Below are 22317 nucleotides of genomic sequence, written 5' to 3' on the forward strand. Positions count from 1 at the left end.
TTTTAAAGATAATATGTTTCGAGATTCCTCTCAGATACCAGCTAATATATCTTAAGGGATTTCTAAGCATTTTCCTCTCCTGATCCTGCTATGGCTTTACAGCTGCTACAATGTTTATGTTGGAAATTTTGTGGAAGATTGCTTATTTGTGAGGAAGAATTCTTTCCCATGAAGTTTAGGAAACCGCTTGAATTGTGTCTTTTTTTTTTTTTTTTTTTTGAGTTTTAGATTTATGTTTCAGAGAAACTCGAGAAACAAATCAGATTTGACAGATTTTGTTTCCATTTTAAAACTCTCTTTTAAAATCAAGTAGTAAAACTAGCATTTATTTCCCTGTCAGAAACTGTCTGTGTGAGAGAGAGAAAACAACTGAGAAGGTGTTGGTGATACATCATCATTGTTGTTTTATCCTCAAGTACTTTGAATGAAACCAGATAAATAAAATGTCATGTCTTTCATGAATAATGCCCAGACAGATTTCCCCCAAAAGACCTTCAAAATTATTGAAAAACTATTTCCGTTATGCTTTGGCAAGAAAAAATCCATAATAATGTGACCTTTGAGGTGAAGACTACAGATCTAAGCAGAACGTGTGCAATGCTTCAAATCTTAGTTGGCATGAAATAATTTTAAAGGTTGATTGCCCTTTTTTCTCTCTTTTCTTTCTGACTTTATTTTTTGTTGTTGTTTTTGTTATTGTTTTGTTTTGCTCTATCTTCTGGGCACCACCTGTCCTCTGTAGAGAAGTTTGACTGAATTCTGTCAGACTTCTAAGGAGAAGCGACAGAGATTCATTTTCTGCAGATGAGCTTTGTTTAACCCATGTGAATTTAATGGATAAGATGTCATGCCTCTAGGGGACTGTCCTTTGGAGAAAAGGTTACATTTTAAAACGTAACCATCTGTAGCAAAAAGAAATTTGCTTTTCCATCATTATATAGTGTTATATAGCTGCTGCCAAAGATGTCTCCTGCATGTTTCAGATCAATCCATAACAAGGAGGTTTTTTCATAAAACTACTGTAGTCATTAAGGAAGGATGGAGCTTTTTTTTTTTTTTTTTTTTTTCTTTTCTCAGCTTGTTTTGGGGGTAGTTGGGTGGTGTAGGCACTACAAGCACTGTATATTCAGCGTCCTACCAATTGGTCAGACTCCAGCTATTTATTTCTTACCAACACCTTTTAAATTAGAAGTTTCTGGAAGATAAGGAACTCATACATTTACAGTTTGCTCCTTGTTTACTTGTGAGTGATGCCTCATTATTATTTGGCAGCACAACTGTCAATTTAAGTGATTTTTTTTTCCCCCTGAAAGTTCCTGAAGTTTTTTTGCAGTGTTAGCTTGCTCTACATCTTTGCTGTTTTTGTCTTGTTCCACATAGAAATCGTTACTAGTTTCTGTTAATGCTTTACATACTTTCCTAATAAAAGTGAAGGTTTTTCTTTGCTTTGCTTCCAGAATTTGGAAGCAGACTCATTTTGAAAGTGTGTTATTGACATCTTGTTCTTTTCCAGAGGGCTGGTACTCTATTGTGCCCAGGCAGTGTCCTGCAATCCCAGTATTTTCTCCTGTTAATGATGTTAATGCTTCCCCTCCTACTGTGCTGCTGGTTAGGTCCCTAGCTAAACACACGCTCTCACCAATCTTCTCATGGGCTGAGTCACACAGACTTGCTGGGGATGCCTCATGTTGGAAAGTAGATGCATAGGCATTTCCTGAAATACAATTCTGATTTCTTAACTTCCCGTAATTCTCCCTGGTTTTTATAGCTCTGTTCAGTGAACTCCCTTCTTCTGCTTCTAGGCATTGTTAGTCATTTTTTAACTCTTCCTCTCAAAGAGTGCTCGGAAGAGCACCTGGCAAGGAATAATTTGTGGAATAATGAGGGTATTCATGTCAATGATAAGGAAGAATAGAACTTCACAGCAAAAGGCAGTGCTGCTGCTCCCCTGATTGCAGGTCACACCTGGTCCTGACTGGCAGACCCGAAATTCAAACGTCCAGGGCAGAGATGTGATCAAGCCGTTCCCTTCCCCCGAGCCTGACTACATCGCCTCAAGCACAAGATGTTCTGATGCACATTTCATTGAGCATACGTCTGTGTGGTTAGTTGCAGGAATTTGTCGTTCTCTGGTTTTGAGTTACAGTTGAATCGACTAAGGGCTTTTGGTTTAGTTTTTTTTTTTTTTCTAGTCCCAATGCTGTGTAGCAGATGCCCTTGCCACTTCCTCGTCTGATTATTACTTCTTTTTCTTTCGTGTCAGAGGGCTGCTTCACATTCTCCCTTATAATTCAATAAGTTGCTTCCCTGGAAATTCTTCTGCCGTGCAGATGATGCCATTCTGAACTGCATTTCAGTTTCTGTAAATATGCTTGAGCATGTTATGCCCTATGGGTTGTACTGGCTACAGTCGTGTAGTTGTGTTGCAGTTTTGGCTCTGCTTTGTATGAACTTTCTTTTTAAGATACTCCAACAGATGTATACTACCTTCAGTTTTCACTTTCTATGCTTGATTACTAGAGGCTCTGTATTAGAAAAAGGTTTCTTTTTAGTCTCTTTCCTTTCATCATTTTAAGTCCTCTGTAGCCATCAGGTGAACTGATGTCTTGCAAAAGGTACATGGCTGAGGCTTGCAGGCTCTGTATCAACCTGTATATCTGTCACGCACTTTCTACTCAGATGAAAGTCCCTAATTTTTCTCAAAAATAACATTTTTCAAGAAAGACCTTATTTATAATGCCCCGGGGTGCCATGCTCTTTTTTGTTTAGTTTCAGAAGCTTTATCAGCTCCCTGGCAGTTATCAGCATCAGTGTTTGGTGAAGATCACCAGATAGTACTCAGCAGGTGGCATGTGATCCATTTTATGTTTTCTGTACCTTCTGAATGCTCTGTACCTTGTGATGGGAAAGACGAAACACAGAAGTTTATGAAAGCTGGAACTCAATGTTCCTGCCCACAGATTGTCACTTGGAAAATAAATCATTTGCTCTTGAACACGGAGAAATTGTCTACAGTTACTGTCACACCTCTTTGCAACCCTGTAGAAACTCTGTTGTTAATTAGTGCAGTAGCATTCACTGAGAAGCTAGCACACTATTTTTTCTTCTTATAGGACAAACTGAATTTTTACATTTAAAGTCTTTCCCCCGATATTTACATTCTCATTATGTAAAACAGTGGCATTGCATTGCATTGCCCCGCTCCTCTTTTAAACGTAAGAAAACATCTATGAATGTGACTTCCCAAATTTTTAAACTGTTTGAAGTTGAATGTTACTATGGAGTGAAATCTACAGCAGAACAGACATGCTTTTTTTACCCAGGATAATGGATGATCTTCACCTTGGACAGAATAAAGTAGGTATTTGCCTACCTGTGGATCGTCTGTTAGTACTGTTAGAGGCAGGCAACTTGACTGGACAGGCCTTTGCTCTGATCCAGGGCATCACAATAATAAGCATATGTACATGTGTACGTATGTAAATATATATATATATCTTTCAAAAAATCTTTTGTTGAGTCTTTTGCTTACCAAGAGAAGAAACTTGTTTTTCTCTGCTCCCTGTTAGAAGAAAGAGTAAGGCTATGAAACCAACTCGACAAAAGAAAGGGGAAAAAAACAACAAACCACAATTCAAAAGGACAAACTTATGCCCCTCTTCCCAAAATAACACTTGGTCTGGAAGATGATTTGACTAATTCTCTGAAAATCCTGCTTGAGATCCATGCTGTTTGGGCGTGTAGCCATATTTATTGTTCTGTATTTCAAGGTGAAGTTCTATTGTATTCTTTATACATATTTTATATACTGGAATAATACTTTTGCAGAGTGTGTAAATAGAATATTGCAGCTTTTATGAGCTAACTGTCTAGTCAAGATTTAGGTTCGTGCTGGTACACATCAGTTTGTTCTCCAAATGACTTCAGATCCATGGCAATGAATTCAAATTACGCGCTAAGTTATATATACTACCTTTCAGCAGTAGAAAAACTAAATGCAGTGAAATACTAATTATTCTTTTTACCAACTAACATAAATGTAAAAAAAAAAAATATTACAATATGCAATGCCCTAGTGCACTCTTTTGGGGAGAGCAGCCTCTCTTCTGTTTTTCTAACTTCTGCTAATTTTTGGTCCGGTTGCACGTAACTTTCCTCCAAAGAAATACAAGCAAAATCATGAACTGATCCTATTAAGTCATTGTAAATTGATTGCATAAAAGATCTAACTTCAAACAGAAACTAAAGTTAGAATTTTGTGTAAGCAGGAAGCATCATTTCTGTCTGCCTAAACACTTTGTGTGTATTCTCACCTGTGTTCCTGTTCAGGTGTATGGAACCTTAACCATTTTTAGGATCCCACCAGTTACAAGGGTAGGTGCATCCTTCTTGGGTAATACTTTTTTTATTAAGGTAAGATACGTTCAGAGCTCTGTGTAGAGAGCTGACTTTTCTTTTCTGGCTAGAGGGAAGCTTCAAGAATCTTAACCCGGGGGATAGTCTTTAACTGGTAAGGCAGATAAAATGTGGCAGCTGGTCCAGCTACTGTGCTTTGATAGCCTGCAGAACAAGTAAATATCTTTACAAACAGCACCAAGCCCTTTCACAGAGCTCTGTGGTAGCTGTGGCTCAGATTGCTCATTTATGGCTGTAGGGACGGAAAGATGCAGGCAAGACGATGGAATCTGGTAGTGGGAGAGCTCAGATTAATGCTCAGATTGGATTCTTGAACATCTCTGTATCCCTTGAACGTGGTCCTAGACAACAATCCACCTTTTGCAAAGTTTAAAATGAAAGAAAAGAATGGGATTGCATTGGACCTATAATTGCATATGGGATCAAACCTTAAGGCCACTCATTACTGTGAAATTTGTGTATAGTTTTGTAAAATGGTTTTACCATTGTGAAAAAGAAGACAAAATGTAGAATGGTTTAAAAAAAAATCTACAAGTTTTGCAATTTAATCCGTTATGACTCTTGGCCTACCTTTCACTTTCAAGTTATTCTAGCAATGAATTTATTTCTTTTCAGTCATAGAACAAACCAGATCTTTAGTTTTGGTTTTAAATAATTTACAAGGGTACTGTGAACATAATATTTTTCCCTTGAGGATGGCTTTATAGTGAAGTTTAATATCCCACAGTTTAAAAAAAAAAAAAAGATATTTAAAACTTAAGCTTAGGAGTGTGATGGTTAAGTGTGACATTCACAAGCTGTTTTGCAGTTATGAAAAATGCATGAGAACATAACCCACACAGCTTGTATAAGAATAGTCAGGTGATTTTCAATGTAATTTTCCATTAAAGTTCTCTTTACTACATAGATTTTGAAAAAATCTGAGGAAGACAGGTATTCACATGAGAATATAGTGTGAGGACTCATCCTGTAAGATCTTGGAATAACTCTGTTACCTTCCTATGGTCTGTATCAATGAAATGTTTACTTGAAATGACCTGGTCAGAACAGACTCCTTCCTCTCACTTCTTTTTCTCTCTGTTATTTTTAATACACTAATGTGACTTTGAAATAGCTTCTTCTATTTCTGTATTCAACATTTTGGCATACTCTTTCTATCTTTGTTACTACGATCTATATGTCCTTAGCCAGAGAAAAAAATCTAGTCTTGGTTGCTGAAAGTTGTCCTACAAAAGATACCCTCTCCCAGTGCTCAGTGGTGCTGTTAACCTAATCTTGCACTGGGAAAAATGTGGGCTACTAGTAAGAAAACTATGTGAACAGCAACTATTTTCTGAAAAAGCAAAGCGTAAAAGCAAACAATTAAAACTCTCAGTCTGGTTCTTGAAGGGAAAGAAGTGCACCTCTTTGTGCTCCGCTCCTCCTTGGGGGTGATGTTATCCACTGCAATCTGTGCTGGCTTCTATGGTGACTTGGGGCTATTTGCAGTTCTTCAAAGGCTTGAGAGCCTTTACTCCCTTCTGTCTCAGTATCTTGCCTATCTTTCCCATTTGAGTTCTCCAGAAGATTTCTCCCAAGCATGAAGATTCACTTTCCAGTGACTCTCTAATAGTATCAGTCTCTCACTGGTTGTTTGTCTCCTGTTTAACCTTTGCCCGTTAAAGCTGACCGTGTTGAATCTTGGTCACATGTACCTGTATCTATTTGTTTTTTTTTTTAGCTTTCAAACTTTGTTGTTGTTGTCTCCCTCCCTCCCTCCCTTTCTAGTTGTGATGCTGAGCAACGGGCAGTTTTATGCCTAAGCGGTCCCACTGATGTGCAGTATATACAAGCCTGTGTAGCTGTAGGGAGAAAATCTCTCTTTAGCTTCTACCTCAATAAAATCACAATAAAAATGTCATAGAAAAGTTTTGAAAGCTTTAACAAACCGAAAAACAGCACTGTTAGAACAGCCGTGTTCCACTGGTGTTTTGGAGGGGTAAAAATTACCGAGGAGGAGTAAGAAAAAGCAAATAATAATAATGAAAAAAAGGGAATAAAAGTAAATAGTGGCAGAAGTATTCTAATAGCTGAGCTTCAAAAGGTAGCTTTGAACAAGCATCAAAATATGTGCATTCAGCTAAAATTAATACTCTTTTCTGTTGAGAAATCTTGTCTGGCTCAAAGTGGAGGACTGCAGCAGTTTTCTAAAATGTAGGAAGACTTCTTGAGAGTCTGCTGCTTGTGAGATATGTCAGTGGCTGATGCAAACATTGTAAATGCGATGTGCTCTGGATATGTCTTGCTTGCTATGCGTATTTCAGTCAACTGTATCCTGGGCAGAATATGGGACTCTTGTGACTCAACAAACACAGATAGATCTCTGTGAATATATATTCCAATATATTTTACTGGAAGGAATAACATATTCAGAACAAACAAAAGATGATATTTAGAAGTGAATTCTAAATGTTGGGTTGTAATATTGCCACTAAAAAATCGGTACCATTATCTTGCTCTAACAAGGTGTATTTTTTAAAACAAAAATGGTTGAGAAAGCTAAATATGGAGAAATCTGAATAATAAAGTTCATGGCTGTGAATCTGGAAAATAACCATATGAAACAGGGTGCAATAATTTAGTAGGTGGAAATTGTGATAATTTTTAGTAGTCACAAAATTTCAGATTATTTAGTTCCATTCTGTAGCCCATTATTTAGATCCTTTTAAACTCCAAATTTAAATTTTAGAAAGTTTCATATTTTTTCTTTATGTAAGTCTGACCTGGTTTTATAATCCAGAAATAGAGGTAAGAAATGTCTGAGCTAAGCAAATGCAAGCAATTGTAAGTATGAATCAATATGTGAGGCTTCATTAAAAAAAAAAAAAAAGTCTTTTGCTCCCTCAGAATATTGTCCTGAATCACTGTGGTAGTATATGGAGATTTTTGATGGTAGAAGCAAGTATGGGAATATAGTACAATTCAGAGCATCTAAGCAACTGCAACAGTCTGCTGATTATTATTGTTATTATTTAATTTTTGAAAAATCCTCTGAAGTGCTTTTCTACACCAAATACCTTCAAGAACTGTAAGTTTTTTAAAATTGTATATGCAAGGAAGAATAATGGCCATTTTCTCAAAGGGAGATCTAATAGCCTGAGAGTATGGACCTGTGAGCAATCCCATTCAGTGATCCAGCTGGAACAAAGGGATGAGCTGCTGAGGAGTTGTCACCTGGAGAGGTGAGATCAGCCACATTGTTTTAGTGTATGTAGGATGAATAGTGGCTACTAACAGGTTGGGTTTTTGGTTGGTTTCTGTTTGTTTATTTATTTATTTCTGTTTTGCTCTTTGTTGAGCAGGCACCAGACAGTGGATTCAGGCTGCTCGTGAGGGCAAGGGGAGCATGGCAGATCAGTCTTGCTGCTGCAGAGCTGAGCTCTGTGACACTGCATGGGGTGTCCGCAAGGACAAATTGGTCAAAACCAGCACCTTTTTGGGGCAATAAGGAATGAGCTTTTCCTCCCAGTCCCGCCAAATGCAAGCTTTTATCATTTAGCTTGTTCTTGGTGAGGATGCATCCGCTCCCAGGAGGAGAATGAGTCAAAAGGCATGACCTTAGGTCAGTGCCTCTGGCAGCTGGAATATGGGGATATGAGCCTGAGGTTGTAGGAATAATTACTGCTGCTGATTTACTGTGTGGTAATGGATTAAAGGCATCCTGTTTCTTATCAAGATCTTAAGGCATTACAAGTTGTTGTGACCTTTTATATTATGGTTTCCAGTGGTATAAAATTAAAGTAAATCACAGTGTGAAAATAAGAGTGGATGTGAAACACATGTATAAGCTGTGTCCTTTTCCTTCCCCACTATATGAGGAAACCAGCATTGAACTATTTACTGTTAACTGCAGCAGCATTACCACTCCAAGCAAAGCTACTCACTGTGTGTTTGTTCACTGCTGCCTGTAATGTGGAAAATACTTTGCTATCCCTCCTCGTTATATGGAATACATTTAAACATCTCGATACTTTTCTTCTGTAGTTTCATAATGTTGCATTAGTCCATATTAGACACTTAAATGAGAAAGTTACTTGAATAAATGTTTTAGTCACCTCTGTTAGTGACATCTGTAATACAACTGTGATAAAAACAAAACAAAACAAAAAACAACAACAAAAAACTTGCATTTCTAACCAGGCAGAATGCCTTTTTAAGTGCAGATTGGGAGATGAGCATATTACTCCCTTATCTATAATTAAGTGGTCCCAATAATGCAAGAGGAAAAAGATCAGAGAGTTCCCATATGGCATATTTTCATCAGTCCATTCATGTTTAGGACTTGGATAACGAAGTAATAGATTGTTCTGTGTATTGGAAGGAGATGAAAAGGCACAATTTTGCAAACATACATGTGTATAGCCTGATATCATTCAATAGAAGGCTGGGATCTTAATCCCAGAAAATGCATGTGTATGCCAAAGTGCCAAAATTATGGTTTAGGACATATTTTGTAAATTTAGTTAAGTAAAAAGAATGTTTGTATTTTCTGGTTCATGGTTAATTGGCAGTAATGAGGATTATGAGGTCTCAAGTTATCCTACCTGGGATGTTCTTGTCTGTTTATTGGAGCAATTTTTAGGCTCAGATGATTTTAAACTTTTGACCATGGTTTTAAAAGAATTTAGACACAGCTGTGTTCTGCACTGCAAACATGCACTGCATGCTTGTCTCCTTCCAGAAAACTGAAACCTGAGTACTTGTAAATCAAGCGTAAGATCCCAAATGTGAGTCTGTACTGTGTGCAGCGCAGGGCATGGCTTAGAGTCTCCCAGTTGAATTCAACCCTAAAAAAGCTCGATTTGCTTGGCTGCTTTCCTTTGCAGTATTACAAACAGAGTGATACTGAGTTAGTCCCTGAATCTGAAGTGAGCATCAGTGCTGATTCTCCAGAATTTCTGCCCTGTATTCTTTTGGTTGGTTTGTGTACAGAATGTCTGAGTGCTGCAGTCTAAAATATCTGTAGGTGATGCTGGTGGCAGTTGCAGTTCAGTTTTTTACAGTGTCCTTCTGGTCTAGGGGGAGAGTAAAAAGCACTTTTCTTCCAGACAACTGGAAGACGTGGACGCCTGGGAAAGCAGGGTATACTTCAAAATGTCTGCTAAACTCAGGTATTTTCCAAGAACTTCATGATATGTTGCGTACAAAAATGCTTATCCTAAACTACTTCAGATTACTTCTTTTTGTAAAAGTTAGGATTAATTCACAGCAAAAATGGCCCTTTAACTGAATTTAAAGTACTTAGGATTAAAACTTTCAACTAACCTCTTCATTTCTGCTCTACACTGGCGTGGTCTCACCTCAAGTACTGTGTGTGGTTTTGGGTGCCACAATATAAGAAGGACATAAAACTATTAGAGAGTGTCCAAAGGAGGGCAATGAAGGTGATGAAGGGTCTGGAGGGCAAGACTTATGAGGAGTGGCTGAGGTCCCTTGGTTTGTTCAGCCCAGGGCAGAGCAGACTGAGGGGAGGCCTCATGGCGGCCTGCAGCTCCCTCACAAGGGGAGTGGAGGGGCAGGTGCTGAGCTCTGCTCTCTGGGGACAGCGACAGGACCCGAGGGAATGGCATGGAGCTGGGACAGGGGAGGGTCAGGCTGGGTGTTAGGGAAAGGTTTTGCACCCAGAGGGTGGTCGGGCATGGGGACAGGCTCTCCGGGGAAGTGGTCATGGCACTGAGCCTGCCAGAGTAGGCAGTAGTATTGACGTACATTAAAAAAAAAAAAAAAAAAAAGATTGTTTATTACTGAAAATGTATATCATTCTAGTCTGTGTAATTGTAGACCAGGACTTCATTCATGAACGTTGAAATTATGAAAAGCAGATATTGCATCATTTGGAGCAACATTTGTTTCACAGAATAAAAATCAGGAAAAATGATTTTATGCAATGCAATTCCTCATAATATGTCTTCTCTTTCTCAATTTTTAATATCAGCTTTCCAAATGAATCATTCATGTCAGATGAATTTCTCTTTTTGCAGCTTTTATGGTGTTCTTTGTGAGGCGTGCATAGCAGCAGGGCAGGCAGCAGCCTGGCACAGAGGTGGGCTGAGCTGTCTGGCCCTCAGCAAGGCGCCATGTTCAGCTTGCTTCCATTTTCCACCCTGCATTTAGGCTGCAGATGTTGAGGCTACAGGATTTTATTCCACTGTGCGGCATATACATGCCATTAAAAACATAGTGTGTTTGTATCCACAAGCTGAAGACAGTAAACATAATTCAGAAGCAAGATACTTTCTTTAAATGTGCTTTCTTTTAGTATTTTGATGACTCTCTGAACAGTGGTAGACGTGCAGAAGGCACTGACTACTTATACAATGTTTTTAGGTGGGCTGTAGATTAAAATATATATATTTTACTTAAGAAGCTTGTGTGATCTGATTTTGTAGGGCAGATTGAAACTGTTGCTTAGATCTCTTAACAAAGATGAGCAGGTTTAGCTGCTAATGATACTTTTCCCTGTACGAAATGATATATGTGAAAACTGAAACAGAAATCTCCCTTTGATTGAGAACAAAATCCTTTTGATAATTCCAGTGATGTAAGTATATAGTTGATATTGAAAACCACCATCTGGGGTGTTGAATGATGTTTGCTTGAGTAGCCTATTAAGTCATTTTAGTAGCTTTGCGATTAATTTTTTTCTTTTATTGTTGGCTGTTAATAACGTGCAGGTCTAGGAGTTTTCATAATGGCCTTTGATCTCTGAAAGCTGAATCAAAGCAATTAATGGTGTGGGTGCAATAGATTCTGAAAGGTGTTTTTTTGTTTGTTTGTTTTGTTTTTTTCAGCCTACAAGCCCCAAGTTTGGAAAAGCAGACTCATATGAAAAGCTGGAGAAACTAGGGGAAGGCTCCTATGCTACAGTATACAAAGGAAAAAGCAAGTAAGTGCTGGTTTCTTCTCTCTCTCTCTCTCTCTCTCTCTCTCTCTTTCTTTCTTTCTCTCTTTCTCTCTCTTTCTTTCTCTCTTTCTCTCTCTTTCTTTTCCTTCTTTTCTTTCTTTCTGTAAATGAAAGTAAGCAGAAAGTACTAGGTGATGTTACTGCACCTTGTGAATGAATGCACAGTGCTACTGATTTCTGTGTGCTCTAGTGGAAGAGGTTGAAACCATATTGCAGAGGTACCATTACTTCAGAACAAGATGAGATTCCATCTTGTTAATCTGATGTTTTCTTTGTGCTTTATTGTTCTATTACTTTTTCAATACCTTTACCAAATTAAATGTAATATATTTGGTTTTTATAGATAAGAGCACAATACACGGTCAAGTAGATTTTTTTTTAATGTCCTAAGAGCAATGCTGAATATATGAAATGAGTTTGTTGGTCTTTTGTTTGTCTTTATAAAAAGCTTGAATAAAGTACCATGAAGTGAATGAATGGAATTTTGGACTAATGTAAGTTCAGTTTATTTACAAGAGTAGCCTTTGGGAAATAATGTTCAGACGCATCATTGCAACCACTCCAACTCAAAGGAATCTACTCTATACATGCAAAATATATGTTTTCTGCCACTTTAATGTTTTGCTATGACTTTTTTTTTTTTTTAATTCCTAATGTGCTAAGTACTTTTATATTGTATAAAATAACTTGGTAAAAATACATAAAATACACTTCATGAGCTGTTGCTTCAGTTGAGCATTATCTTCTATCAGACAGTTTATCTTATGCTATAAAGAAGTTCATATATTTAATCAAGCTTTCATAATCAAATTTTCAATAAAAAGCGGTTTTAAGAGGGACATTGGGTATATGCAATATCTTTATTTAAAAGTTTGTCTAATGAATGATGGATGAGGCAACTTTTCATTCTCAGCAGAGTATCACAGACATGATACAGCCATGATACAGCCGTGATACAGTATGACAGCCATGTGACAGTATAGCTACTGAAACAAGGAAATACATAGAATCACAGGATAGTTGAGGTTGGAAGGGAACTCTGAAGATCATCTGGTCCAAACCCCCTGCCAAGCAGGGTCACCTAGAGCACATTGCACAGGAATGCATCCAGGTGGGTTTTGAATATCTTCAGAGAAGGAGACTTCACAGCCTCTCTGGGCAATCTGTCCCAGTGCTCTGTCATCCTCACAGTAAAGAAGTGCGCCCTCATATTCAGCCAGAACTTCCTGTGTTTCAGTTTGTGCCTGTTGCCTCCTGTCCTGTTGCTGGGCACCACTGAAAAGAGTCTGTCCCCATCCTCTTGACACCCTTCCTTCAGATATTTGTACACATCGATAAGATCCCCTCTCAGTCTTCTCTTCTCCAAGCTAAACAGGCCCAGTTCTCTCAGGCTGTCCTTGTATGACAGGTGCTCCAGCCCCCTCTTCCTAATGCAGCCCAGGATACCATTGGCCTTCTTGGCCACAAGGGCACATTGCTGGTTCGTGGTCCACCAGGACTCCCAGGTCTTTCTCCGCAGGGCTGCTTTCCAGCAGGTCAGCCCTCAACTTGTACTGGTGCATAGGGTTATATTCTTCCCTAGGTGAAAGACCTTGCACTTGCCTTTGTTGAACTTCATGAGGTTAATATGTTAAGGCGTTAATATTTTCCAGTGTCATCAAGTTGTAGGTACTGATTTTTTTTTTCATTGAATATTTGTAGTAAATCAGAATAAGGGATGTTGTCATCTCTCTGTAGCTTTGAGATTGATAAACATAATAACAGTTAGCTGTTTGGAAAGCATGTTCCAAATTCTACATGTAAAAGATGTATTTACACTTCTGCCATGTCGGTACATGCATTGTATTTCACTGGCAGCATTCTTCAAGAAAATGCAGTTATTTTGTGTTGGTAATGGTTCAGGTATACCTCACTATAAATCCCAGACATAATAAATAAGTAAGCTTTTTATTGGGGTCTACATAATCAGAAAAAAGTGTATAGATTTCAGCTTGTGCCTTATCGCTAAAATCCCTTTGTAAAATCATAACACCTATCTGGTGATAGTTATCTGATATGCCTTGACTTTCAATAGGATTGAACTAAGGAAACAGGGTTACTAGATGTCCCATCAATCAGTGGAATTGACCAAAAGTTAAAAGCAAAGCAAAGCACTTCCCTGAAGCTATTTCATTCAGTGGTGATTTGTGCACGTGTTACAAAACATAGATTGGTTAGAAATACTTCATTTGTTTTAATGGAGCTGACTGCAGATCTGTAAGAAATACTTCAATGATTTTAATGGTAGTTGAATAACAAATTGATATTACTGGGTATTCTGCATTCTCCATTACAAATAGCAAGCTCTAAATAAGTGGTGTGAATTATAATAATTATACATAACTTTATTCTGCTGCTTCATAACATCTTTTGCAAAGTCGTTAAATTTTATTTTGAAAAAGCTTGTGTAGAGTTTGGATAAGAATGCATTTGCAGTAAATACTCTGATCTCTTCCTAATGTTAAGGTCATATTCCTTCACCTGTTTAATTTTTTTTTTTTTCCTTCAAGAATTGAATAATTCTCATATTATGTAGCACCATCCAGATTCAGCACCTCCAGTCCAGGCTTCTGTTTCTTGAAATAAAGAAACAGTTGAATTTTACTTCAAAGAAGCAGGAGGTAATTCCTTAAGAGGTGGGAAATAGTACAGGGCCTATCTGCTATTTCAAAAGGAGTTGTTGGACAATGTTCTTCTGTCCCCATGAGAAGACGAGGAATCTCTGGCCCTCATGGTATTTCAAAAGAAGAGAGAGCATCACTGCTGCAATGTAGTTTCAGTGAAAACAAATGGACAGAGGGGCAAATGGATGGGCCAACTTTGGCTCCTGCTGTTTCAGTAGATCCTAATTTTGCTGATGCTTTTCTGGCAGATTGGCTCTGACTGTTTATAGCTTTGTCTAAAACGACACAGAAATAGAGGACTGTTTTCTGGCACCTGCTATAGATATACAGGCTAAGACTTTGATACGCATAACGATGTTCCCTTGGCTGTCAGTTCAGTGGGAAATAAAATGGGCAAAACAGGTCAAAAGAGGGCTGTTTTTAGTTTTGGCATGGACTGTTTTTGACTACTGAAGGATAAAGCCCTCATGGCATGCCACAGAACACAGAAGTACTGTTTATTTGGAGAAGCATGTACTATGTGCACAAAAAGTGCGTTTTTATCAAAATGTTTAGGAATCCCTAATTCTAGTCTAGTCTAATCTAACCAAGTCTAGTGCTTGGCTTTGTCATTTTGCCAAAATATTTCAGTGGTGTGTCCTTAACTGTAGTGGAAGCTGGAGAATTTAAGACCAGGTAGAGTTGGTTTGAATGATGCTTTGTTCTCAAAATTATTGTGCTTAGTATTTATCACCAGGTACACGTGAAAAGTTGTGGGGTTTGCTTTTCTTTTTAATAAATTTCATGAGATGCATAGGCACTAAGGTAATAGAACTGAAGGCAATGTTTCTTAGCTGTAAGAATAAAACGTCTTCAAGGTGATGGACAATACCATTTTGAAGAGTTTAATGGTACAATTTCTGCTAAAGGCATTTTGTGACAACATGAAGTGCTGTATGCAGGTATTTGCTTATTAACACATTGAAAGCTGTAGATAAATATCAAAGTTTGCTTTATAATAATATCTTGCAAGTATTTTGAGAGCAAACTGGCCAAATTACATCTGGAAGAGTGCAAACAGTTCATTTTTTGTCTTATTTATGTTGTTATGTAAGTGTTTAGCTGTTTGTAATGTAGACTATTTTTCACCTAACTGCTTAGGCACTTTTGGTTATCTTAATATTTGTTAATAGTAATGACTTATTTCACTTATAGTGAGTGGATCCCATTTTTCATTATGAGCTGTTCCATATTCTTATTACAGCTTACTAGAGAGTACTATGCTATAATTTTGAGTTTTCCAAACCCATTTGCTCTTTGTGTTTAGATTTCACTTATATATTCAGTTGCTTGAGAATGTTTCGTAATGATCCATGATAAGAGTAAATTTGTGTTTGAAGGTTGGTCAATATATCTTCTTAGCAGTGTGTACACCTCCTAATTCAAGTTTATTCCATTAAACAAAAAGTATCTTTCAATATGTGGGCTTCTTGAATCTCTAGAATAAAACCCTCTGTTTACATTGCAACAAGCTGGATCAGGGAGAGAAATAAAAGGAAAACCTGTTTAATTTCTAAATCTACTTTTTACACATTATAGAAATGACTGCTAGCTTTCTCGTTAACATACCATGTTTCTGTATTTGACATACTTAGGCATGTCACTGAGAATGCCTCCCAGAACCAGCTTGTGTTACTGATCAATGCTATTTAGCATAAAATGGTTCTTGATAAATGACAGCTTTCATTACCGAAGTCTAAATGAAGTCATCAGCTAGCTGAGAAAAAAGGAAAGGACACTATCCGAGTACTACAAAGATACTATTGCATACTAAATTCCAGAGCAAATTCAATTTGATTTCAGATTTTACAGAGATTTTTAACATGGAGAAGTCCAGGATTTTTTATTTTATTTTTATTTTTGACAGTTGCTCTCAGATAATTTCTTCTGTTTGTTTTAATTCTGTTATCACGTGCTTAAGCAAGGTATTTCTTCAACAAATAGATGGACTGTAAATGCACTGCAACTGTAATTTCTAAGTCCAAATAGTCGAAAAAGTAGTATATTGTTTGCATGCATTCAGCTGTGAGAACCCAAATCCAAATTCATATTTAAATATAAATAACATATAATAAGAGAAGGTAGATGTTAGGAAAGAGGGGGGAATCAGAGATGACCCCAGGTTTGGGTGTTAGGCATCTCTATGGATGGTGATGTTTACATATAACGACTGCAAACTGAGGAAGAGGTTTAAGAGGTTTATAGCAGTGCATATAGCAGTTGTATTCATTTTACATTTCCTTTAGCTTTTTAAACTGCTTATCTCTAATCTCCATGATGATATATCCCTTGAAACAATGACTTTATCAAAATTCCAGAATTTTCTGTCATCTGTTTCTTTTTTTGCTAAATTTCTGATGGGAATTGGCAAAGTGTTTCAATGCTGTAGGTCATCTGCGTTTAGCCTCGTACTGTCTCCTTTTTTTTTTGTGTGTGTGTGCTGCTTTGAATATTCTCATGATTGTTCTGAAAGTACAGCTTGTTGTGCTGAAGGGGCTTAATGTGTCCTTCAGTAAGCTATTTTATAGCAAAATTCTGAAATAATTAATGGTTGGGATTTCAGCCGTATGGTATCAGTTTCAAGCCTAAAACTTGAATAAATGACTCAAAAAGTTGTATCTGAGGAAGTCAATGTGTTCAACTAATGGTATTCCAGGCTGTATTAGGAGAAGTGTTGCCAACAGGTCAAGGGAGGTGACCCTTCCCTTCTACCCATCCCAAAATATTCCTTAGCTGCGTATTGGCTGCCTGGTAGAATAGAGGTATGGAAGTAGTGAGGAGAATCCGGAGAAGTGCCACGAAGATGATGAAGGGACCGGAGCACCTTTCCTATGAGGAAAGGCTGAGAGCTCTGGGACTGCTGAGCCTGGAAAAGAGAAGGCTGGAGGGGATCTTATCAATGTATATAAATACCTGAAGGGAGGATGCAAAAAGGACTGAGACAGGCTCTTTTTGGTCGTGCCCAGTGACACAGGTCAAGAGGCAATAGACACAAACTGAAACACAAGAGGCTTTGTTTGAATATCAGGAAACATTTCTTTATTGTGTGAGTGATGGAGCACTGGCACAGGTTGCCCAGAGAGGTTGTCTGGTCTCCCTCCTTGGAGATCTTCAGAAGCCACCTGGACATGATCCCGGGCATCCTGCTCGAGGTGGTCCTGCTTGAGCCAGGGAGGGTTGGAACAGATGACCTCCAGAGGTTCCTTCCAACCCCAAGCATTCTGACTCTGTAATTACGTCTTCTTTCAGAGGTTAAGGCTTTCCCTAATTTTGATGCTTATCTTAAATTTGAATCCATGATCTACTGGAGATACAAAGTCTACAAAGCCCTCTTTGAATCAGTTCAGTTGAGCAGAAGTTTCCAGAAATAGCATATAGCTCAAAGTCATTTTTAACTGAGTCTGGTTTTATAGGGTTGTTTGCTGAAATCTTGACAACTTTCTTGTTTCAATCTTTCTTTCTTTCCTTTCTTTTTTTTTTTTTTGCTAAATATCTGCATGTGATTTCTTTTAATGAAGAATCCTTCAGTCTTTTAAATTATTCTCCCTGCTGATCATAATGATAGAATAAAAACCCCACGATCCTAGCTTACCACTTGAAAAGATGAATAGGTACATACCTGCCTACAAAGACATAAAATTAGCCATTCCTTTCTTAAAGTAATGTGCACAGTAACTTGCTTTCAGGGGAAGCTTGGCTTTTTTTAGAACATGGAGCAGAGTCAGCAGTACCAAGCCCTTGTCTTCCTATCAAACGTTTTCTTCTGTCTATCTGAGCATCCATGGTAGTATCCCAGGAATGTGAAATGAAGTGGGCTAATTCCTCTTAACGGATGATGGATTTCTCTTTTCGTAGTCAGATTAAAGTGATTCCCTGGAGTGTGGGGAAGCAGCAGAATGAACAGGACTGTATGACTGAGGAAAGTGAAGCAGTATTCTCTTAGACTGGGCTTTTTTGTGTGTTGGAGAAATAGCCACACAGCCATTTGTTTTTTGGCTGACAGTTGCATCAAGAGGTACATCTGTTTGAGTTCACTTGTTGAACTTCAGATGTGCACAAGATGAGCTTCATTTTCTACTTTCTTTCAGGTTAATTTCTCGCATGTCACTTTGTTGTATAAAATTACAAATGGCTTCTTATTGCATACATTGGTTGAAATTCAGATCACTGAAGGGATTTCTGCTTCTTTTACAGTAAAATTTTGGAGAAATAGACTGAGTAACTTGCTAATGGCACTCTCCAAAAAGATGCAAGTTGCATTTACTCTGTGTTTGACTAATGCTGTGAACGTCATCTCTTTTATTAACCTTGACTTTAAAAAAAAATAAAATAATCCTACTGAAGTTAAAAAGTGTCGCAATTTAACTGAGAAACAAGGAGTGGGTAGTGTTGCTGTCATAGTCTCTCTGCCTTGCTTTATTTTTTTTTTCTTGACTCCTTTTCAAGGTTTCACATTATTGTTGAAAGAGAGCTCATCATAACATAAGTTTATATACAACATAAATGCTGTGGCTTAACTCTTTATCTCCGCATCCTCCTTGGAGGGAAACTTTGCAAAAACATTACTGTATTTGTAATTAGTTTGCAGAGAACAAATGTTAGAGCAATAGGTTCCTTTTGAATTATCATATCATTTCCATTTGTGATGGAACTGAAGAAATTCTGTCTGTATCAACACATGTATCTTCCTGCTGCCGTTGACCTTCTTCCTTCTTGAGCATGACTAGAAACTTGACTGAATTTACAGCAATGTCATCTTGCTTGATCTGTGACAAATAAATACTGATGTGAGCCCTGAGAAGCCAGGGACAGCAGAGGAGAGACACTCTTAATCAGAGCCCCTTGCAAAGCAGTGTGAAGGCCTTCCATACTTGCCCTGGAACTCTGCACATTGCCCTTAAAGGAAAAAACTGTGCTTTTGGCGATATTATGTGTTGGTACGGTTTGTATCCTCTCATCCACTGTGTTTAATTGCCCTTCCAGCAAAGAATTAAAGCAGATTACTTCAGTTAAAGTGATGTGGTCTGTGACTGCTGCCTGCACAGCATGAATCTGTGTTTTGAGAAGCAAGCCAATGGTATATCCACTGCATCTCCCCACTGTGATCTCGATCTACCTCTTGCTTACCATATGCTTTTTAGTGCACTGGAAAGGGGTGTTTGTTAAGTTGCATGTGCTCAAAGTATTGCAAAAATGCATAGAACTCTTAACAGAGAGATCAATCAATAAACTTTTGCCTAAAATCCATGCTAAAATTCCATCATTTCAAACAATTTATCCCATATAAAATGCTTGTATTAAATTCAATTCTGGTCCCTATTCCTGTTAACTATTAATATGAGAACTGGTCTGATGGGGCATGGAGTAATATCCTGTCAAAGCTTGTGCTGTCCCCCAGAGTTCAGCTCCACAAAGGCTGTGGAGTTGTGAAGTTCTTCAGTTGAGGTGCCCCTGCAGTTGTTGTTTGAAATCTGATTTTTTTTTTTTCCCAGGGTGATTCCAATGTGCACCAAAGGATGAACTGAGCTTTTTCATTTAGCCAGGGCATTTTACATTTATATCCTTCAAAGGCAGTACTTTTTCCTATTCACTCAGAAATCAATAGGGAGTTAGTGATATGAAGTGCAGATCTTAAAGAGAAATATTGCTCTGTAAGACAGTCCCCATGCCCTGCACCAGCTGTGGTTTCTATGCGGTATTATTCTTGTGGCAACAGGGAGTAGTTGAATGATCAGAGGGAACCACCTGTATTTGTTGTTGCCATGATGTATTGCAGTATGCTTTATGAATATATAGCTGACTGTAATATTTCATATATGTGTTTGTGGATGGCTGCTCACAAGAAAATGATCACTCAAGGGTTTTGATTTTTATGTTTAGGGTGCTGAAGCTTCTACCGAAGATCCCTGACAGGGCTAATTGTTATTTTGACTTTATCTTTCTTTTAAGCTGCACTATTTCATTTATTTGTCTTGAAACCTCTATGACTCTTTTCATCATCTTTTCTTTTGTTTTATGTGCAATCTATTGCAAGTGCCATAGGCTTTGGATAGCCTGAAGAACTTGCCATTGTTTTGTCTGTCACACTTTTTCTTTTTAGTTATTCCCTAAGCATTACTCTATGCGAAGCGAAGTATTGTATTCACATGCTCCCTGATGTATTTTATGTGCAACAGTCCAGTTCACAGATAATATGTTTTGTGGTTCATGTCACCTTAGCAACTTAGACTTTCTGAACTGTTTCTTTTCTTTCTCGGAAACTGTGTGAAATCAGTGTTCATCTACAAATGAAACTGCTTTCATCTGTGGAGTCCCAGATGGCTGGAAAAGGAATATATATTCATGGATTATGAAAATGCACTTTATAGTTACCTACTTGAGCTGCCTGATATGTTTTCTTTGTTTATTTTTTTTCCCATCAATTTCTTTTTTCAGTTGATAGGTTTTGAAGATTTTTGTAGGCTGCTTTTTATTATACATTTTACAGTCAAGACACAGGTTTATAAAGCGTGTGAGTGGATGATTTATAAAATTTCTAGTATTACTAATCCCTCATAAAAACAGTAACTACAAGATGAACTTGATGTAAAGCTAATAACTTGTTGCTGAACTAAAATGCCAAATGGTGAAAAAAATGTTAGAGCAGTGTAAGTACTAAAATAAGTTATTAAATAATTATTCTGTCTGAAAACATTTTAAAATCATGTAAGCTTAAAGATTCTAACTAGAAGATGAGTCATTAACTATGTCAATCACTTACTGAGTGAATTTTTCCACATCTAAAAGAAATACGGGAGGTTTTTCTCTGTAGTTGTATAGATTGAAAAGAGCGTTATACTATTTGCTTCGACCTGTGAAGTAGTTTACAAAGGTAACAAAGCATTATCATCTCTTGTGACAGGTGTGGAAACCAAGGAATGAAAATTTATCGTATTACTAATTGACTGCACAGAAAAATGTGGTAGAAAAACTAGGATAGAACATAGCTATATTGAATACAAGTGCTAAAAGTTATTGGATAGTAATTTAACAACACTATCATGTATATTCACAATTGGAATCATAGATTCACGGAATGGTTTGGGTTGGAAGAGACCTTAAGGATCACCCAGTTCCAACGCCCTGCCATGGGCAGGGACACCTGCCACCAGACCAGGTCGCCCAAAGCCCCATCCAGCCTGGCCTTGAACACCTCCAGGGATGGGGCATCCACAGCTTCTCTGGGCAGCCTGTGCCAGGGCCTCACCATCCTTGTAGTAAAGGAATGATAGACAGAACACTGAAGAAATTTGCAAATTAAGTGCCATTATGCACCAGTATACTTCCTAGTTAGCCATGGGACTCTCTGGAAAGATCCCTGTAAGTAGGCAGAATTATGAGGAAGGCTGCTCTACTTACAGTAACACCACTACATTTATCTTTGAACCTTCTTTATAAGAAAATCAGGTTTTGTGGAGCCTGAAGGGATGTGAAATGCATTGAGGAGGACTAGGGCTGTACCTATCTCTCCCTGTTGCCTGTCTTGTGTCATTTCCTTCCAACAGGGACGGAAAAGTGCAGCCCACATGCTGTTGCAAGCTGCTGATATTAGTGCTGAGTGATGTAGGTTGGGAGGTAGAGAGAGGGACCTAGAGTAAATTCTCTGATGTTGCTCACCAGATCCTGTCCAAATGAGGGCTGTGGTATTGTTTGTGTGGGGTTAATTTGAGTCCTGTGAAGAACTAGATCCCTAGGTTCCAGTGGCAATGCTCATTAATAATTCAAATCCTTCACATCTCTTGGAAATCTTTGATCTCTTTTTTTTTTTTTTTTTCCCAACCCTAATAAATGTCAACAATGTGAAATATCTTTAATCCACTGGTCTCTTTTAAAGCAAGGTAAAATTTGTTTAAGATGGAGCTTAAAAGATGATAGAAGTCAGAAAGATAAATTGATGAGCCAGGTTATTCCCTTGAGTATTACACAATAGAACTCTAGCAGGGCTGTAAATGTTTTTGTAAATTCCAACTGTAAGTGATTTTCAGTAATAGAAATATAATCCATGTTTACATTGAACAGTCTTCCATGTTAATGATTAAAAGAAGTGAAATCAGTTACTCTTTGATGGAGTAATCTGAGGCGACTAAACCTACAGTGACTTTGCTTCTGTCAGGTTTCTTTCAAAAAAAAATTTTGGCAGAGCTTGGTTTCATTAGGTGATCATGGTCTGATGTGGGTTTCAGACATGCATTTCTGACCTTAATATCACTACAGAGT

General features: G+C 37.8%; 1 protein-coding gene across 10 annotated transcripts in view; it reads left to right on the forward strand.

Moving 5' to 3' along the window:
* Window positions 1-22317, forward strand: part of CDK14 (cyclin dependent kinase 14) — a 327735-nt gene that overhangs the window by 82001 nt on the left and 223417 nt on the right. For all 10 annotated transcript variants that reach the window (XM_040545762.1, XM_040545765.1, XM_040545764.1 and 7 more), the window contains one exon: window positions 11247-11341. In XM_040545762.1, the coding sequence (XP_040401696.1) occupies window positions 11247-11341 (95 nt within the window). The remainder of the gene's footprint in view (window positions 1-11246; window positions 11342-22317) is intronic.

This window comes from Cygnus olor, chromosome 2 (assembly GCF_009769625.2).
Source record: "Cygnus olor isolate bCygOlo1 chromosome 2, bCygOlo1.pri.v2, whole genome shotgun sequence".
Classification (NCBI taxonomy): Eukaryota; Metazoa; Chordata; class Aves; order Anseriformes; family Anatidae; genus Cygnus; species Cygnus olor.